At 41.5% G+C, this 17,554-nt stretch overlaps 1 protein-coding gene across 4 annotated transcripts in view; it reads right to left on the reverse strand.

Moving 5' to 3' along the window:
• SLC10A7 (solute carrier family 10 member 7) overlaps positions 1–17,554 on the reverse strand; it is a 221,592-nt gene that overhangs the window by 53,902 nt on the left and 150,136 nt on the right. For all 4 annotated transcript variants that reach the window (XR_008309059.1, XM_053257899.1, XM_053257900.1 and 1 more), the window contains one exon: positions 4,119–4,202. Coding sequence is in view for 3 of the 4 variants with exons in the window: in XM_053257899.1 (XP_053113874.1) it covers positions 4,119–4,202 (84 nt within the window). In the remaining variant the exon portion in view is untranslated. The remainder of the gene's footprint in view (positions 1–4,118; positions 4,203–17,554) is intronic.

Raw genomic sequence — 17,554 nt, forward strand, 5'->3', positions numbered from 1 at the left:
ATTCTATTATTCTGTAATTTTTATAGGAACATCCGTAATATGCACATTACTCCATATTTATTAGTTTTTCTGGGCTGCTCCACCGATTTCTACATATGTTATCTTCTATCAGATCACGATGACAAGATTTCTTATGCAGTTGCCAGGTTCTGCTTAATTGCTAGTAGAATGCTTAAGAAGACCATGTTATGTAACCGAACAACTAAGCATTACTATCTATTGAGGATAGCTGTTATATATTCTCTTTTTTCCTGCTTCCTCTTAAACGATGTTGGTGTTTCCCCCAATATGTTTAAATGTTCTTAGGAACTTTTAGGAATTTTATGTATTTTTCTTTTTTACTTTTGCTTTTCTGTATTTGCTGGTCAGTGATTGAAATAAAAATTACTTACTTCTCTTCCTCTTAAATATGTTTACGACATTGTTGGAAAGAGGTGGGGATGGAGAGAGAATGACGACCCACAAATTCCACATTTGTGCAGGTTTCCTTCAAGAGTGTTAGGTTTTAAAAAGAGGAAAACAAACCTCCCTCTCTCCCCCCACTCTCCTTTCTCCACTACTCCCACACCTACCGTCTCCCTCCCCGCTCTCCAGCCAACCCCACGAATAAACATCTCCTCACAAGTATCAAAGCCAGCTTCATGACTAGTTACAAAGCCGATGGGTTATTAAGTAGTAAGCCAGTGTTGTAAGAAGAGTGGCAGGCACAGGCTTTCTTTCCCCAGTCCACCATCCTCCTCTGGCACCCATTAACCCTTGGTGCCCCTGGTCAGTACCATTTTGGCCATTGCCATGAGCCACATGTGACCAGACTGTAAACTTTTGGCTTTCCTGGAAGCTGTAAAGCAACAGAGTACTGCTTAAACATATCGCTTCTATATACTGGGTATTCTGATTTAAGGGCTGGGGCCAGAGAATGGAGACAGATCCACTCAGTCAATTTACAGCATCACAAAGCTCTTTGGTTGTTTTTGTCCAGATACAATCAGCTTGCAAAGTAGGCCTCAGTTTCATTTTCTCCTCTCTATATTGATATTTTAAATGGGTGCAATTGTAATAACGAATTCAAGTTTTAGTTAAGGACTGTTTAATATGAAGTGCCCACTTCAGGCTGGCAAACAAATCACCAATGGGCAACTAGAGAATGCATGAATGATAATGTACAGACATGGCTTTTATTATTTATTCATAGAGAACAGTGGGTTTTGGTGTGCTGCTTTGAAAAATGTTCAAACTGGTAGAATATAATAAAAGCACTGTGAAAATTCTATTGCATTAACTTTTAATCATAAATCACTCTTTAAAATAAAACATAAAATAAAAGTCTGTCATAAGCACTTAGGTTTAGAGAAGGGAGAAGGACAGCAGAAAAGGGAAGAGAAATATTGCAATGGTACTCATTTTTCTGCTACCTGTCACTTTCCTTTTAAAACAAGACAATACAAAGAGAACACTCTTTTTGTCCCAACTTCCAGCATTACAAAAAACTGGGCAATATGGCTTTAGACTTGATGAAATCACTGCTCTGTATATTCTAGAAACATCTTTTATCACATCCGATACAAAATGTTAAAAAAGTCCCGACACATCAATGTGATTCATGAATAGCTGCCTTCGACAATCATCCCAGTATAACCCAGATCTATCTTGCATTAAAATAATATAAGATCAAGACACATTCACAGCAAAGCATTCCTTACATGAATATTTTTAGAGGATTTTCATCGTGTGGTTTATCTAGTGCTAAGGCAAAATGGTATGTGTATATCAAGGGATTTTAAATATTTCCTCTACCACAAAATTCACTCTTTGGGGCAGGTTTTTTATACCTCTTTGTCAAAAGGCACAAAACATATGCAAAGGGGCAGAAGTCAGTGAGTGGAGACAATGTAAGCTTGCAGCCAAGATGGAGCTGACCATTTCCCAATCCTATACTTCCAAAAGCAGTTACATTGAACTGAGGTTAACATTTTGCTATGAAGCACTGGTGGGCAATGAAACTGCCATCACGGAACAGCATTGCCTGATTGCTCAGGCAATGGGAACGTGTCTCCTGCAATTCATAGTGAGGACAGTGGAAGGACTTTGTCTTTTTGTTTTAGGGATAAATATCATCTTAATTTTTTGAACAAAATCATGAGCTTTCATGTGTTGCTTCTGTGTGCTCACGTGCGCATGCATGAGTGCACGCACACACACCCTCACACACAAACACCCCCGATATAAGCATGCAAATATGTATTTCGATCACATGGCATGTCATGCACTAAGAAGACAATGTAGAAATTACCTACACACATGTGGCCATGTGTGTGTTACAGTTACAAACTTCATTTTTTACACAAGAACGAATAGCCTCATGCAAAAATAACCTCTTACTAGCCGACTCCGCACAGAGCATCTGTGTGCTCTTTGGGGTTGGTGGTTACTTCTCCCCCCTCCCCCACTTCTGCCCCAGTCTCCATTTCCAGGCCCAGCCACCTCTTCTGCCCCTCACTCCCCGCCCTGGGCCTTGCCTCCACGACCGGGCTGGGCCCGCTGCTGCCTCTAGCCTCCACGGCCAGGCCCACCGCTGCCACGGTGACCAATCCTCCTGGTTGTGCCTCAGCCCATCAGCTGGGAGCCGGGACGCACATTCTAAAGGCACACCGAGGAGAAATAAATATATAGATACTTTAAAATATTTGCTAGGATATGAACTGAACTATTGTCTTTTGAGTCAAATGCTTTTTCAGCCACAACAAATAAAGTTCCTATACTGATGAAACCCTTTTAGCCTACTTTCCAGGAGGCTTCTGAGATCGCCCAGAATTCTGTCTCTGTGTGTCCCCCTCACGATCAACTTTGCAATGCCTGAACCAATATGAACCAAACTGGGTACAGTTGTAGGGACACACAGGGACATCTCAATGGGGTAGTTTGTGATGATGTCATCCACCCCGATCCAAGATGGCAGATGCGTAAACATATGAGGCAAAAGTGGGCTAACTTACGAACCGCCTAACCGATTTTATTCAAATTTGCTACAGCTGTAGGGACACATAGGGATGCCCAAACAGTGTAGTGTGTAATGAAGTCATTCACTCCAATTCAAGATGGCGGCCATGTGAACATCTGAGGTGCAAGTAGGCTAATTTGTGGACTGTCTAATCAATTGAAACCAAATTAGGTACACTTGCAGTAAGTGACACACAGGAACACCTCAACAGCGTAGTTTGTGATGATGTCATCCACACCGATTCAAGACAGTGGATGTGTAAACTTTGGAGGCGCAAGTGGGCTAACTTGTGAACTGCTTTATTGGTTTGAACCAAATTTGCTACAGCTGTAGGGACACATAGGGACACTCTAATGACATGGTGTGTGATGATGTCATCCATTCCAATTCAAGATGGCAGACACAAACTTTTGAGGTGCAAGTGGGCTAACTTGTAAACCACTTAACTGATTTGAACCAAATTTGGTTCAGCTGTAGGGACACATAGGGACACCTCAAAAGCGTAGTTTGTGATGATGTCATTCACCCCAATCCAAGATTGTGGTCACATGAACTTTTGAGGCGCAAGTGCACTAACTTGAGGACTGTCTAACCCATTTGAAACAAATTTGGTACAGTTGTAGTGAGTGACACATAGGGACACCTCAATGGTATAGTTTGTAATGATGCCATCCACCCCGATCCAAGATGGCGGACACGTGAACATTTGAGGAGCAAGAGATCTAATTTGTGGACCTCTATTTGAACCAAATTTAGTCCAGTTGTAGAGGCAGTGAAAGGAAAGTAGGCTGATTAGTTTTTACCTGAACAACTTGTTTTTAATCAAGTCACCAGCACCTTTGTGATTTCACTCCCATTGCTCCTTCATACTAGGCTCTCTCTCTTTGCATCTAAATTACCATTTTCTTTCTGACTTCAGGTTCACAAACTCTCTTTTTGGTATGTTAAAACACATTTGTGGAGTGCATTGTGGCTTCAAGGAGCATTATAGTGCCATCTCCATGTTATTAAATCCCACTATCCAGAGGCCTTTCCTTGGTGACAGCAGTCTATCTTTAAGAAATTTTCTATTATCTTACACTTTTAAAGATATAGGAAACATATTTTTTAAAAACCTTACCTGTCCAATTATGAGTGGAACTACCACAGTCATGAAGAGCTGTGAAAATATAGATGTGAAAGGCACAGAGGATGATGATCCCAGCTATAAAAGAAAATGGAAAAGCAATGTTAATTGGCAATTTGACTAATTACATACCAAGGAGCTTGAATATTATACACAAAACTCAAAGCTGTTTAAATCTGTATTTAAATCTGTATTTATATTTATGTTCAATTGCATTAGAAGAAAACACAAGGCAGCTCTGCGTACCTGGATATTGTAAAACTGATTACATGGGAATAACTTTCAGAGCAATGCAAACGACAAACACAATCAGCCCCCAAGACTATCCTAAAGGCCAATTACTCTGATCTAGTTCCACTGCAAAGACTTATTAACTAGTCAATGACTATAAATTGATCAAGATTTCAGTTTAGTTCAAATATGTAATCACAAAGCAAAGGCATATTACTTGGTACATTGCTAAACCAATACTAATAGTATAAAGCACAATCAATCACCTGCTAGAATGTACTAGTAAAATGGCTTGCAGTTTGTTATCTCACTGTGACTCTAGTCTTTTACTAGCTCTATGAGGCCTCATTCCCCTTGCTTTCCAATGGGGAAGTTTTGCCTGATTTTCCAAGGAAGTTATGATTTTTTCTCAGGTGTTTTCTGGGTCTAATACACTGGTATTAGTTAGGGATGTGCAAATTGATTCGGGTACAAATTGATTTGTACCTGAATCTAGTTGATTCGGGTGATCTGGAGACAAAACAAATCACCCCTGTGGTCCATTGGCGAGATTCGGGTACAAATAGAATCGTGCCTGATTCTATTCAAATTGATTTCAGATTTGGATCCTTCCTATTAATCCCCCCAGATTCCCAGCTTTCGGTTTTTAAAAAAAGCTAAGTTCTAGCCCTTGTAGAAGTGGAGTTATGGAGCAAAAACTATTTTCCAAGAGTTTGGATTCTTTGGCGTATAATAACTTCCCCTCAATGAATCCCTATGTGGATTCATTACACACCTTCATTTCTTCTATTCATTTTGACTGTCTTTTCGACAGTGCCAAATGTCAACTGCCATGTGCCAACTACATTTCCCCACCCGCAAGGCAGTGGGGTAGTACTCAGTTTACGTTCTAGGATTTTTTCAAGTTCTTAGGTTCTTTGGTGTCTAATAACCTTTCTTCGGATTCATTACACACCAAAGAGTCTAAACACCTCAAAAATTCCTATTCGGGGCCAGGCAGTTCTATGCACATCCCTACAAACCACAAGGCACTGGGTACTCAGTTTATATTATAGGAATTTTTAAGGTGTTTAGATTCTTTGGTGTGTAATGAATCCTCATAGAGATTAATTATGAAGAAAGGTTATTAGACACCAAATAGCCTAAGAACTTGAAAAAATCCTAGAACATAAACTGAGTAGTACCCCACTGCCTTGCGGGTGGGAGTGGGGTGTAGTTGGCACATGGCTGTTGATAGTGGGCACTGTCCAATGATAGTCAAAATGAACAGAAGAAATGAAGGCGTATAATGTATCTTCATAGGGATTCATTATGAGGAAAAGTTATTATACACCAAAGAATCTAAACATTTAAATAATCATAAAAAATTAAAATAACTACCCCACTGACTTGCAGGTGTGTGTGTGTTGGGGGTGTAGTTGGCACATGGCAGTTGACACTTGGCACTGTCCAGTGACAGTCAAAATGAACAGAAGGAATAAAGGTGTGCAATGAATCCTCACAGGGATTTATTATGAGGAAAAGTTATACACCAAAGAATTCAAACCCTTGAAAAATAATGGCTGAAGTATATGGTGTGATTCCATATCCCCTGGGATTCATTCATTCAGGATGGGCAAGATCCTATAGTGCGAGGAAATGCCTTTGCAGCTGCATATTTTGCTTCATAACTCCACTTCTACAAGGGCTAGAGCTTAGCTTTTTTTTTTTTTTTTTTAAAGAAGGCTGGGGATATGTGTTAGGGTTAGTATATGGCAACTTCGAATCCCCATTGTTTCCTATGGTGTAAATGTTCAAAATCAGTAAAAACTAAAAAAAATCATTAAACGTCAACCAAATGTCCCACTTCCATGAAATATGGGTGGTAGGTGACAGCCATGGGGACCTACCCATCACTCAAATTTGGTGTCCCTTTGGTGTCCCTAGTCTTAATCTGAATCGAATTGAAGCAAATACAAATCGAATCTGTGGTGATTTGTTTTGGGCACAAATCGAATCAAAAAATTGATTTGTGCACATCCCTAGTGTTAGTAAACTGGTTACCAATTTGTTTCTGGATTTAATTTAAAGTGCTGGAATTAACCTGGTACATGCTGCTTATGGATTGAAAGGGTTATCTAAAGGGCTGCCCATAATCAATCTACTTGAGTCCTATCCTAAGATCAGTATCCAAGACCGTACTCTCACTTCCATAAACTTCGATTCATCTGGTGGACACAAGCAACAGGACCTCCTCAGTGGTGAAATTTTCTCCCTAGCGAAATCTGCCAAGCCCCCATGCTGTCTGCTTTCAAGAGAGCCTTCTGCTTTTAAGTAGACCTTAAGCATATTGTGACCAGCCACTGCCACAGAGGGAAGCCACAGACACTCATGGTTGGGACTCTTTATAAAAGGGCTCAGATCAACCAGGAAGGATGGTGGAAGAAGGAAGTGAGGTTGACCTTCCTTCCTGTCCCACTTTAGGTTACTGACCAGGCAGCAAATTTAAGGGCAACTGCAGCAATGACAACAGCAGCAGAGAAGCACTGTAGAGGTATACAGGCCTCAAGTCAATCACCCAGTGGCCCAGTTCTGAGCAAGAGTGGCAAACAAAGTAATAAGAGAAAAGCTCACAAGAGACCTCAGTGGTTTCCCTTCCCTTGAGCTTTCCTGAATGGAGCTCAGGGGGTCCTGGAGGACACCATGAACTCAAAGCAGGGCTTTCAGCTCAAGGCAGGGCTTTCAAGCTCTCGGTGTATCCAGGGACGTATCTAGGGTAGGGTGGGCAGGGCACGTGCCCTGGGCACCACTTGAAGGGGGCGCCATTTTTAAAAATTAATTTTTTTTAAATGGCCACCGAAAACAAAATGGCCACCGCACATGCTCAAATGGCCTCTGTGGGGCCCTAGGCCATGCCAGGCTTCACAGAGGCCATTTTAGCATGCACAGTGGCCATTTTGTTTTCAGCGGCCATTTTATTTAAAAAAATTATTTTTAAAAATGGCCACCACACATGCTCAAATGGTCCCTGCAAGGCCCTATAAGCCAGCGGCGGGAGGGGAAACCTTTGCAGACACCCCCTCCCTGAAGGGGCTACAGGTAAATCTTTTTTTTTTAAATTAATATAAGTCATTGTACACATATTTAGATTGGCACTATGTACAGAGAATCAGGGTTTGTGAATTCTGAGCTGAAGCTTATGAGCTAGGATTATATTCATTTGCTCTTACTTTGCTTCTTGTGATAAGTGAGTTAAATGTGATGTCTTAATAATATGGCTATTAATGGTGAGTTTATCTTTGAATCAGTGTGAAATCCTTAGTATTAAGGCCCACTGGGAGTTTCTTGCTCTCTTTCTCTCATTTTAACTGTCTTTCTGAAATACTAGAATGTATTCCGAGCAGTGACACAATTTACTCTGCATATCCTTTAATTATTTTCAGAGTATCTGGGAAAAGTCAAATTCTCCATTGATTTTTAAAACTTATGTAATAGTGTTGCTACAATGCATAGTAGAGAATTAGATAGGCACTTCTGTTTAGTTTTCTAAGTACACCTCCACATACTATTTGGATATTTCATGAGTTCCAGCACACTGAAATTTGTAGTTTTCCAGCATTTCTTGGTCTGGCTACGTCCACTGCTAAATATTTTTTGAAATATTAAAAGATTAACGAGCTTGACTTGTATTTTTCAGCTGATATTATGGTAAAGTTATCTGAAAGATGGGTGTCAGATGTTTGGACAGGGGGCACAATTTCAGAGCTTGCCCTAGGCGCTGTTTTCCCTAGATACGCCTCTGTATCAGATAAGCGAAGTCACTTAAAATAAGAATTGCGGCATTAGGGAAGCAGCTCCTCTCCTCTTTCTCCAATTTTTCTTTTGTGTATGTTTGCATTGTGCTTTACAATAGTTTATTTTAAAAAAACATTCTTTAAAACCAGCTACAAGCATCTGGCAAAAACTTTACCAAGCAGACTAATATTGTATTAAAAATATTTCACTAGAGCATATACAGAGGTTTTGTAACTTTCAAGGAGCAAAACATAGCTTGCTGGTTATCTGAAAATTGGTTTCCCTACTATTTACATCTGTAGAAGGCAGCTTCCTATTTGCATCTGAAAAGCTTGACTTGGTTCTTTATTATGTTAATGTGAAGACTCCGCAAGTCAGCTTGTCCAAGGCAGCCGCTCCCGGTTTATCCAGAAAACTCCCTAAAATACAGGATTTTTTTTTAAACCTGGACAGAAATTGGGATAAGCTTAAATTCAGAAGGGAAAACCCAAATTGTGTTTGAAATGCTCCGAAAGATCTTGCACGGACTTCAGCGAAAATCTAGCCGATGTGCGAACACATGTATTTCTGGCGGAGATTCAAGGTAAAAGCCCTGTCTGGAAAGGCTCCCGGTGACCAAAGTGGAAACTAGGGTTCTGGAGCACAAGTCATTTAAAGAAACAGAGACTCTTTAGGACTGGAGACTGGAGGGATCATCAACTGGCTGATCATCTTCAGGGTGTTGAGGTTACTTTTAACATCCCAGCACTTGCCTCTGAAGCCCATTTTTACAATCTTCTAATTCCACAAGCCATTCTATAATTGATTGATCGTGCTACTGGTTTTCATGCCTTGCTGCAATTACGCGTGTTTTTTAAAAATACAGTACTGTCTCATTTTTTAAACATTTATAGGTTATTCCCACTTATATAGGTTATATATATTATATAGGTTATTATAGGTTATTCCCACTTATATAGGTTATCCCCACTTTTATATTATAGGTTATAGGTTATTATAGGTTATTCCCACTTTTAAAATGTATGCTACCTTGTGAAAATATATTTTAAAGGCAAAATAAAAATAAAATGTCCTGAAATTAATGAGCCATTCCAATTTCTCTCCACTCAGTAGAGAGAAATTTCTCTACTCTCAATAGAGAGTTTATTTCTCTTCCAGCATACGAACAGAGAACGCACCAAAAGACAGAATAAATTTGTCACTGACACAGCAAATCATAATTATCAGATGGACACCAACTTTCATGCTCTTACTCCTTTCCCAGACCAGCTGTTCAATTCCCCTCCCCCCTTTTTTTTTGTCAAAAAGGACAATACCACAGCTGTGGTATCCTCCAAGGAAGATGCTGCATTTGTAACCACACAACTGCATTAGTGGAGTCAGATGAAACGCTGCATACCAGTTGTGCCAAATTTCAATCCTACATCATATTTGTTAAGTGCACTTCAGAAACACATACTGAGCTATGATCCTCAGGGCCCCTTAACATGTTTTAACCAGACTGGGTCCTCCTATCCTCTTTACCATATTCAGGTTGTGGAATCTACTGCAGAATATTTCTAAGAACCCAACCACGAAACTGAATGAAGAGCTTTAGCTATAGTACAACAGAGTATACTTTGCTAAAGACAAGCCCACAATCTGCTACTGGCATCAACAAGAATGTCTATCAAATGCTATTTACTAGCTTTGCAAATACCATTAAAAGGAAAACTCTTGAGATATAGAAGAATGCATTGCCACCCTGCACAGAAGTAGACATCATTACATTCGTTATTTTTAACTTTTCCTAGCTGCCCATGATTGTTGGATCCAACACTACATTTGAAATGTCATGCTACAGCAGGATTAGGAAAAGTGTTCCCTCTAAGATATGTGCATATGTGCACACTCACAAGGTGTTTTATTTTTATTTTTTACATCTGCTCAGTTAATTTTAGATTCCACTCAGGTTGAATCAGGAAGGCCCCACTCTTAACGCATGTACGCACACACTGCCTTGATACTGCTGCTCAGAACAAAACTCATTCCGCACACAGGTGAAAATAATTGAGGGAACACTGGTCAGGAGTACATTTCACCAACATGTACAGTAGTTAGAAATTAGTTGTCCTTTTTATCATCTTCGGACCCAGGAAGAGTAAACATCATAATCACAAGGTTAGAATATTGCAATGTGCTGTACATGGTGGTGCTGTTGATAACTGTTTGGAAACTTCAGCTGATTTAGAATGCAGTAACTCTCTACCTCATGTTCACGTTACTAACACTAGTGCTCCACTATCTGTCATCTCTTTGAAGTGACATAGTGGAGAAAACCATGGATGTGCAAAATGATTCAGGTACAAAATTATTTATATCCAAATCTAGCTGATTTGGGTGATTTGTAGACAAAACAAATCACCCCTGTGCTCAATTGCCCAGATTTGGATACAAAACAAATCACCTCAGATTAAGAGCCCAAAAATTTGGAGACTGGGACTTCCATTTTGTGGCCAAAGTGCGTTGGGTATTACCTTGAAGAAACAACAAGCTAAGAAAGCCGAAAGCAACTAATCAGACAAACAGTAATGTCAACTACATTATACAGGACAGCAAACAAAGAAGTAGGGATGTGCACGGAACTGGTTCAGAGGCCCTTTATGGGCCTCCAAACTGGTTTTGATGGTGGGAGGTGTCTAGCTTTAACAGCAGGGGAGAGTGCACTTACCCCTTCCGCCACTTTCCCCCCGCCGGCGTCCGTTTTTTGAAAAGCCCATTGGGGCGGCAGCGTACCTCTCTGCCACCACATTGCTCCTGTGTTCTGGATATGACCGGAAGTCTCTGATGTGCCTGTGCATGCCGGCGCGTTAGAGACTTCCGGTCATATGTAGAAAACGGGGGCAACGGGGCGGCAGGGAGGTATGCTGCGGCCCCGATGGCCTTTTCAAAAAACGGACGCCAGCAGGGGGAAAGCGGCAGGAGGGGTAAGTGCACCCTCCCCTGCTCTTAAAGCTGCACCCCTGTGGCCTTTGAGCCTCCCCGCTGTGGTTCTGTGCACATCCCTACAAAGAAGTAGTACATGACAGAAATATCAGCTTTGCTAGTGTTTTTTTAGCCTACTTTCTAGTAGGCTTATTAGATCACCCGACATTCCATGTGTCTGTGTGTCCGTTACTAGAACAACTTGTTTTTACATGCATTAACAATATAAAGCTTCTTTTCAATGAGACACATTTAACTGATTTTTCAGTCAATACCACTGTGTAGCCTATTGTTTATTTCCATTATTTATTAAAAATTTCTTGAACACCACCTCCTCCAAAGACTCTAGGCGGTGAACAATAACAATAGCAATAATTAAAAAAAAATTAAAAGGCAATGCATAGTAGTTAGAGTGTTGGATTATGACCGGGAAGACATGAGTTTGAATCCCCATTCAGCCTAACCTACCTCACAGGGTAGTTGCGAAGATAAAGATAACCATGTACAGTGCTCTGAGCTCCTTGGAGGAAGAGCAGGATATAAATGTAATGAATGAATGAATGAATGCCTGGCAAAAAAGGCAGATCTTAAGTAGGCCCTTAAAATCCACTAAGGAGGGAATTGAATGAATCTGGGGGGGAAGGGTGTTCCAAAGAAGAGAGGCAGCCACAGAAAAGGGCCTCCTATGGGCCCAGCAGAGGCATAACTATAGGGGGGGCAGGTGCCCCGGGCGCCATCTTTGCAGGTCACGTGGGGGGCGCCGCCATCCAATTTTTTAAAATTTTTTTAAAAAAATTCTCCGGCTCAGCAGTGGCACTAGCAGCAGTCAAGGGAGCGCGTCTGCGCCCCTCCCCCACAAGCGGACCCTTCCATGCCCCCCCATGGCTTGGCGGCAGCCTGGCGGGCGCTGCGGCAGGCGCCTAGTTTCCTGCTGCTTGCCTTGCTTTGACAGAACTTCGCCAATCACAAGCAAAGAGGCCTTCTAGTGGCTTGCAAGCCAGGGTGTGGGTGTAGAGAGAGACTAGCCGTAGCAGCGTTCGGTATACTACTTCCTTGTGTGGTGCTGTTCTTTCCTTTTCTTGCCCACCGTTGCTGACTGCATTCTCTTTCTGCTGCATACGAGTCCGACCATCCCACTGAGTAAAAAGTAAGTAAACTTACAGTTCTCAAAAAGAAATATCTCAGTCTGTCTCTCTCTCTCTGTCCTGTAAGTCGCGCCCCGCCCGCTATGGGAGGGAGGAGGAGGAGGAGGAAGTTTTTATTTTTTATTCTATTTGTCCTTGTGGAGGAGGGAAACCTCTTGCTTCCTCCCCCTACATCCTTTTTTTAATGGCAATGTTGCTCCTCTCCTTCCCCCACCCTTGTGTTTTTGTTCCTCGGGGAGCCTCCGTTCCCTGGGGAGCTTTTAAATTCAAAAACCAAAGTGGGGGGGGATGCAGAGAGATAATTTTCTCTGGGGGGGGCAGCGGGGGAGGTGCAATTTCAGTGCTTGCCCCGGGCGCCGTTTTCCCTAGTTACGCCTCTGGGGCCCAGGCACCACGCGCTACATCAGGGTCTGGGACACTAAGGAGGGCCAATTGAGAAGACCTCACGGGACAGGATACAACTGGCCAAGAGAGGAGATCCCGGAGATATACAGGTGCTAAGCCACCTAATGGCGCAGCGGGGAAATGACTTGATTAGTAAGCCAGAGGTCACCGGTTCAAATCCCCGCTAGTATGTTTCCCAGTCTATGGGAAACACCTATATCAGGCAGCAGCAATATAGGAAGATGCTGAAAGGCATCATCTCATACTGCACGGGAGGAGGTAATGGTAAATCCCTCCTGAATTCTACCAAAGACAACCACAGGGCTCTGTGGTCGCCAGGAGTTGACACCAGCTTGACAGCACACTTTACCTTTAAGCCCATAAAGGTTTTGTAGGTAAGAACCAGCACTTTAAATTGGACCCATCTATGTTGTTTGTATAAACTATATCAATGTTCCCAAGGTTCTACCACATTATAGAATGATCAAGGAACAAAATCCTAGATGGCAGTATTGTCTACGCTGACTGATAGTGGCTCTCTAAGGTTTCAGGCAGGAATCCTCATCAGCCTATCTGCATCTTGGACCTTCTGCATAGAAATGTGCATGAACAGGTCTAGAGTCTGGGCCGGTTCGGTGACGGTGTGGGGGGGTTACCTATAAGGAGCACAGAGGGTTGGCAAATTGATAGTTGGCAAGGCATTAAAGTCTATAGGAAACAGGGGGGTAGGGGAACCATGACTGCAAAAAGACCTAAAAATAATGGAGAAAAGTAATATTTTTTAAAAGATTTTTAAAAATCACAAAAAATCCTGTAATATTGCCAAGAGCCACCAAGAAGAATGAACAAATGAACCTCTGGAAATTTTTTGAACCCCACCCACCAAAATTACTCAAAGGCATTTTAAATTGGCAAGGGACAGCAAGGGTCACCAAGAGGAATGAACAGATAAAAACTCTGAAATGCGCCCCCCCCCCCATCACTGAACTCTTCCCTCCATCACTAAAAAACCTCCCCAACCACAGATACTTGGGTTGCGGTTGGCAAGAACTGTCACAATTTCCCATTCACATATAGTCAAAACTGCAGTTGGTAAAACCATGGTTCACAAGGGATGACTGTACTACAGTACTACATAATACAAGCTGTAATCCGGTACACTGATCAGAATTAGTTAAAACTTGTCTGATAGCAGAGACATGGATCAAGCTTAGTCCCACCCATGTAGTACTTTCTACCATAAAAGTAAAAATGTAGTACTTTCATGTAGTACTACAAAAAATGTAGTACTTTCTACCATACATCTTCTCTGTTCTTCAATATGTTCAGTATATATACACAGAGGAGAATCTCAATACTCTCAGAGGTTCTGTTCCTGGCTGCTACTGCGGTTACAGAAACTGCGAAGATTGAATCATTGGGGGCTATGGGACCACAAGGGTTAGGTTTCTGGTAATCAAGAAAATGATCAAAATTTACCAAAAACCAGCTACATTTGAGGGGGAAATGTGGGGGGAAGCTCCCTACCATGCTTTGCTACTCCCCCGAGTCGTGTTGTGCCCTGGAATGTCCGCGAATTGTCCAATAATCATCAGTTTTTTCCTTTTAAAAAACAAAGCCATTTTGAGGCTCCAAAACAAAAAATGGTGGCCGGAAATGACCACCCCAACCAGCAGATACGTGAGGCTGATGTGTTGTTTTTTCCTCCCCCCCCCCCCGCGTATGCTGAGGTCAGGTGTCTTTTACTCGACTGCAGATACACAAATCAGCAGATATCGAGGCCCTCCTGTGTGTGTGTGTGTGTGCATGCCCGTGTGTATGTATGCATAAGTATACATATATACATATACACACACGGCTGAGTTTTAATGTAGTTGGAAGCAAAGATTTAAAAGGTTAATCAGACACACTGATAAATGACATTTAAACTGCAAAAGGGTTGGAAGATGCTATTTGTTAACCAGATCCCCAAAGATTAATCATTTAGGCAAAAAGAAATCTTGAATATTTTTCTTTAAAAAAATTAATCTTACATTAAATTCAGTCACAGTATTCATTTCAAAAAATTTAACTGTTTTCCATTTAATACCATTCATTTAAGATAATCTATTATTTATGCAAAATGTATAATTTAAGTGTTCAATTTTCCCTTTGTGTACTTCAACATTTCTTTAACCACTTGGTTAATATTACTCATTTTACATTAAGAAGCATATAAAAATAAAGAAATTCAAATTATTAAATGCCATCAGTAATTAATTTTGTGCAAATGGGGCAAAATGTAAACTCTGATCAATTAATGTAAAGCTATCTAGAGGGGGAATTTCTTGTCTTATTAAATTATAGATATACATTAATATAACTCATTGTTACTGCTTTGAAAGCTTTAGAGAATGGAACCGAAGAGGAAACAGAAATAAAATGCACAACTTTGGGAGGCCTATATTAGCCAAGAAACAGTGTAAAAATCAATGATGATGGTGATATGATGCTGATGGGTGGCCTTGACCAGTTTACAGAGTCCTTGCTCCAAAGGCAATTTTTGACACTCTAGGCTGCAGGTGGGTGAGGCTGAATTTTTGAATGTTTTCCCCTAATTGGAAAACTCCTTAAGCAGAAAAGTAATATAGCAAGGAGAGAGCTGGGCAAGAATTTCCCCCCTGATGTACCAGTTCACCACTTGTTGAGAGATTTCACACGGAGGAAAATTTAAAACATTTTATTCGCTACTTGAAGTCTGAACTGATGCAATCCATTCTACTAAGTCAGCAGGATCAACAATGGCCTCTCCTAACTGAGGAAAAAATAATAGGTTGGTTTGGATAATACTCTCTGACCAGCCCTCTTCCCATGGGATTAAGACAGAGGCACACACCTCTTCCCCACTGTGTGCCATTCCTCAATCACATGGGGCACTGTTAATCTGAACTGCCCCTCTACATGCGTTGCAAATATTACTTTAAAGTAGTATTTGGAGTGTGCATACAGGGGAGATTTCGATGGACCACACTCCATATGATTAACAAATTGTGTTCTGGGGGATGGAGACATGCATGTTCACAGTGTGCTCACATACACATAGGGCATGTGTATCTCAGACACATAGGATAGTCAGGCAAAGAATGATCAGAACCAGCCCACTGACTGTATTCTGAAGCATGCCCAGTTTAGTACCAGTGGGCCGGAATGTAATGGACAGAAGAGAAAGTCCACTGAGATTTCCTCTTTTCATCTTCTTCTTTAAGTACTAAATTTGGTTTGGCAACTTAGATACTACTACGAATATTGATATACTGCTTTTCAACAAAGTTCTCAAAATGGTTTACAAGAAAGAAAAGGATGAATCAGATGGTCAAGCTTTGAACTGATATCACTTGAACTAATATCATGCCGCCACTAGGAATAAGGAGGAATAACCCACTATCGCCAGCACCTGCTGCACAAGAAGTGAGCAAATGCATATGAAAACTGCATTTATACACTTATTAAACCATGAGAACTAAGGAAAATCTATGCAATGCACTAAGTGGAATCCTAAATTACAACAAACCCCACTTTGTACCAAAAGCAATTAACATTCAGCAAAAATACTTTCTAGATGTTCAGCTGCACCTAAACTTCCTCTCCCAGGATTTTCCAAATGGGAAATTAGCTATTTATTTCAGCAGAGCTGCAAAACTGAAACTTCTTCCAGCAGAATCAAATATATTGTTAGGTATTTCTGCAAAATCCCTGTTTCAAAGTCACATACAGGGCATCAAACAACTAATGTGCATTTCTCAAAAGATGACTTTTGAGAAACACACAATCAAGTCTCTTGGTCTGATTCAAGGAAGTGTAATTCAATGGTTGGTTGAATCAATATACCTTTTGCTTCGAAGACCTCAGCAGCCAAATGCCAGCAAAGTTTTGGTTAATGGGCCCCAATGACTTTAGCAGCTTATATTGCTCAGGCAATATCAGACTATTTAAATGAAAATATACCCACAGCTTCAGCTGATTAAATACGATACTGTATTTATTTGGATAAAATCTTTTCTATTGTCAGGCTTGTCACACACTCGAATTCTATGTCATCTAAACTTGCATATGCTGTTGAAGGGATTAAGCTGGTCATGGGATTAAGCCTGTCTTCTTGTAGTGAACATGAATTGCACCCCTTTGCTGATCAGTTCCCTTTGGTTTCCATTTGGGTGAGTAGCTATGTGAGTGCTGTCTGCTGTAAGATATTCCCCTTAAAGGATGGGGCCATTGCTCAGTGGTAGAGCATCTGTTTTGCAATGCAAAAGGTCCCAGGTTCAATCCCTGGCAAAGATTCTTGCTGAAATCTTGGAGAGCTGCTGCCAATCAGTGTAGACAATACTGAACTAGATGAAGCAATGGTCTAATAAGACAGCATCCTATGTTCCTATGACAGGCATAGAAATGTGGGTGAGAGCAAAGGGAAAAACCAGTTGATTAAGAGAGTGAAGCAGGGCAGCCTGAGAAGCCAATGCGGCTGCAAGGGAGAACCACAGGAGTCCGGGGATGGTAGTTCCGCTCAGAGCTTTTCAGCTGTCACGTGCATGTCTGGGCATGACAGTCCCATGGTGAGGCTCTAAATGGAACTACCATGCCCAGACACTCGTGCGCCCTTGCAGCAGCTGCACGGGCTCCCCAAGCTGCCCTGTGTCAATCCTTGCCTGTCCCTGAAGCTCCTGAGAATTTATGCGCCACCCATCTGCCCCCATGCCAGGGCTGAGTGGGCAAGTGAAAGGGCCTCCACCAACATCGCACTACCCAGGGCACTTGCTGCTACCTCCTACTGGTGTCCTGCTGCCTCCTGCTGGTGGGGACAGGGATTTCCAACATCAGAAACCAGACTTTACCGAAGCACACAGTCCTATTAGAAAGTAGGGGAGAGATGAATACCAACAAAAAGAATGCACAGAA

This window comes from Hemicordylus capensis, chromosome 5 (genome assembly GCF_027244095.1).
Source record: "Hemicordylus capensis ecotype Gifberg chromosome 5, rHemCap1.1.pri, whole genome shotgun sequence".
Taxonomy (NCBI): Eukaryota; Metazoa; Chordata; class Lepidosauria; order Squamata; family Cordylidae; genus Hemicordylus; species Hemicordylus capensis.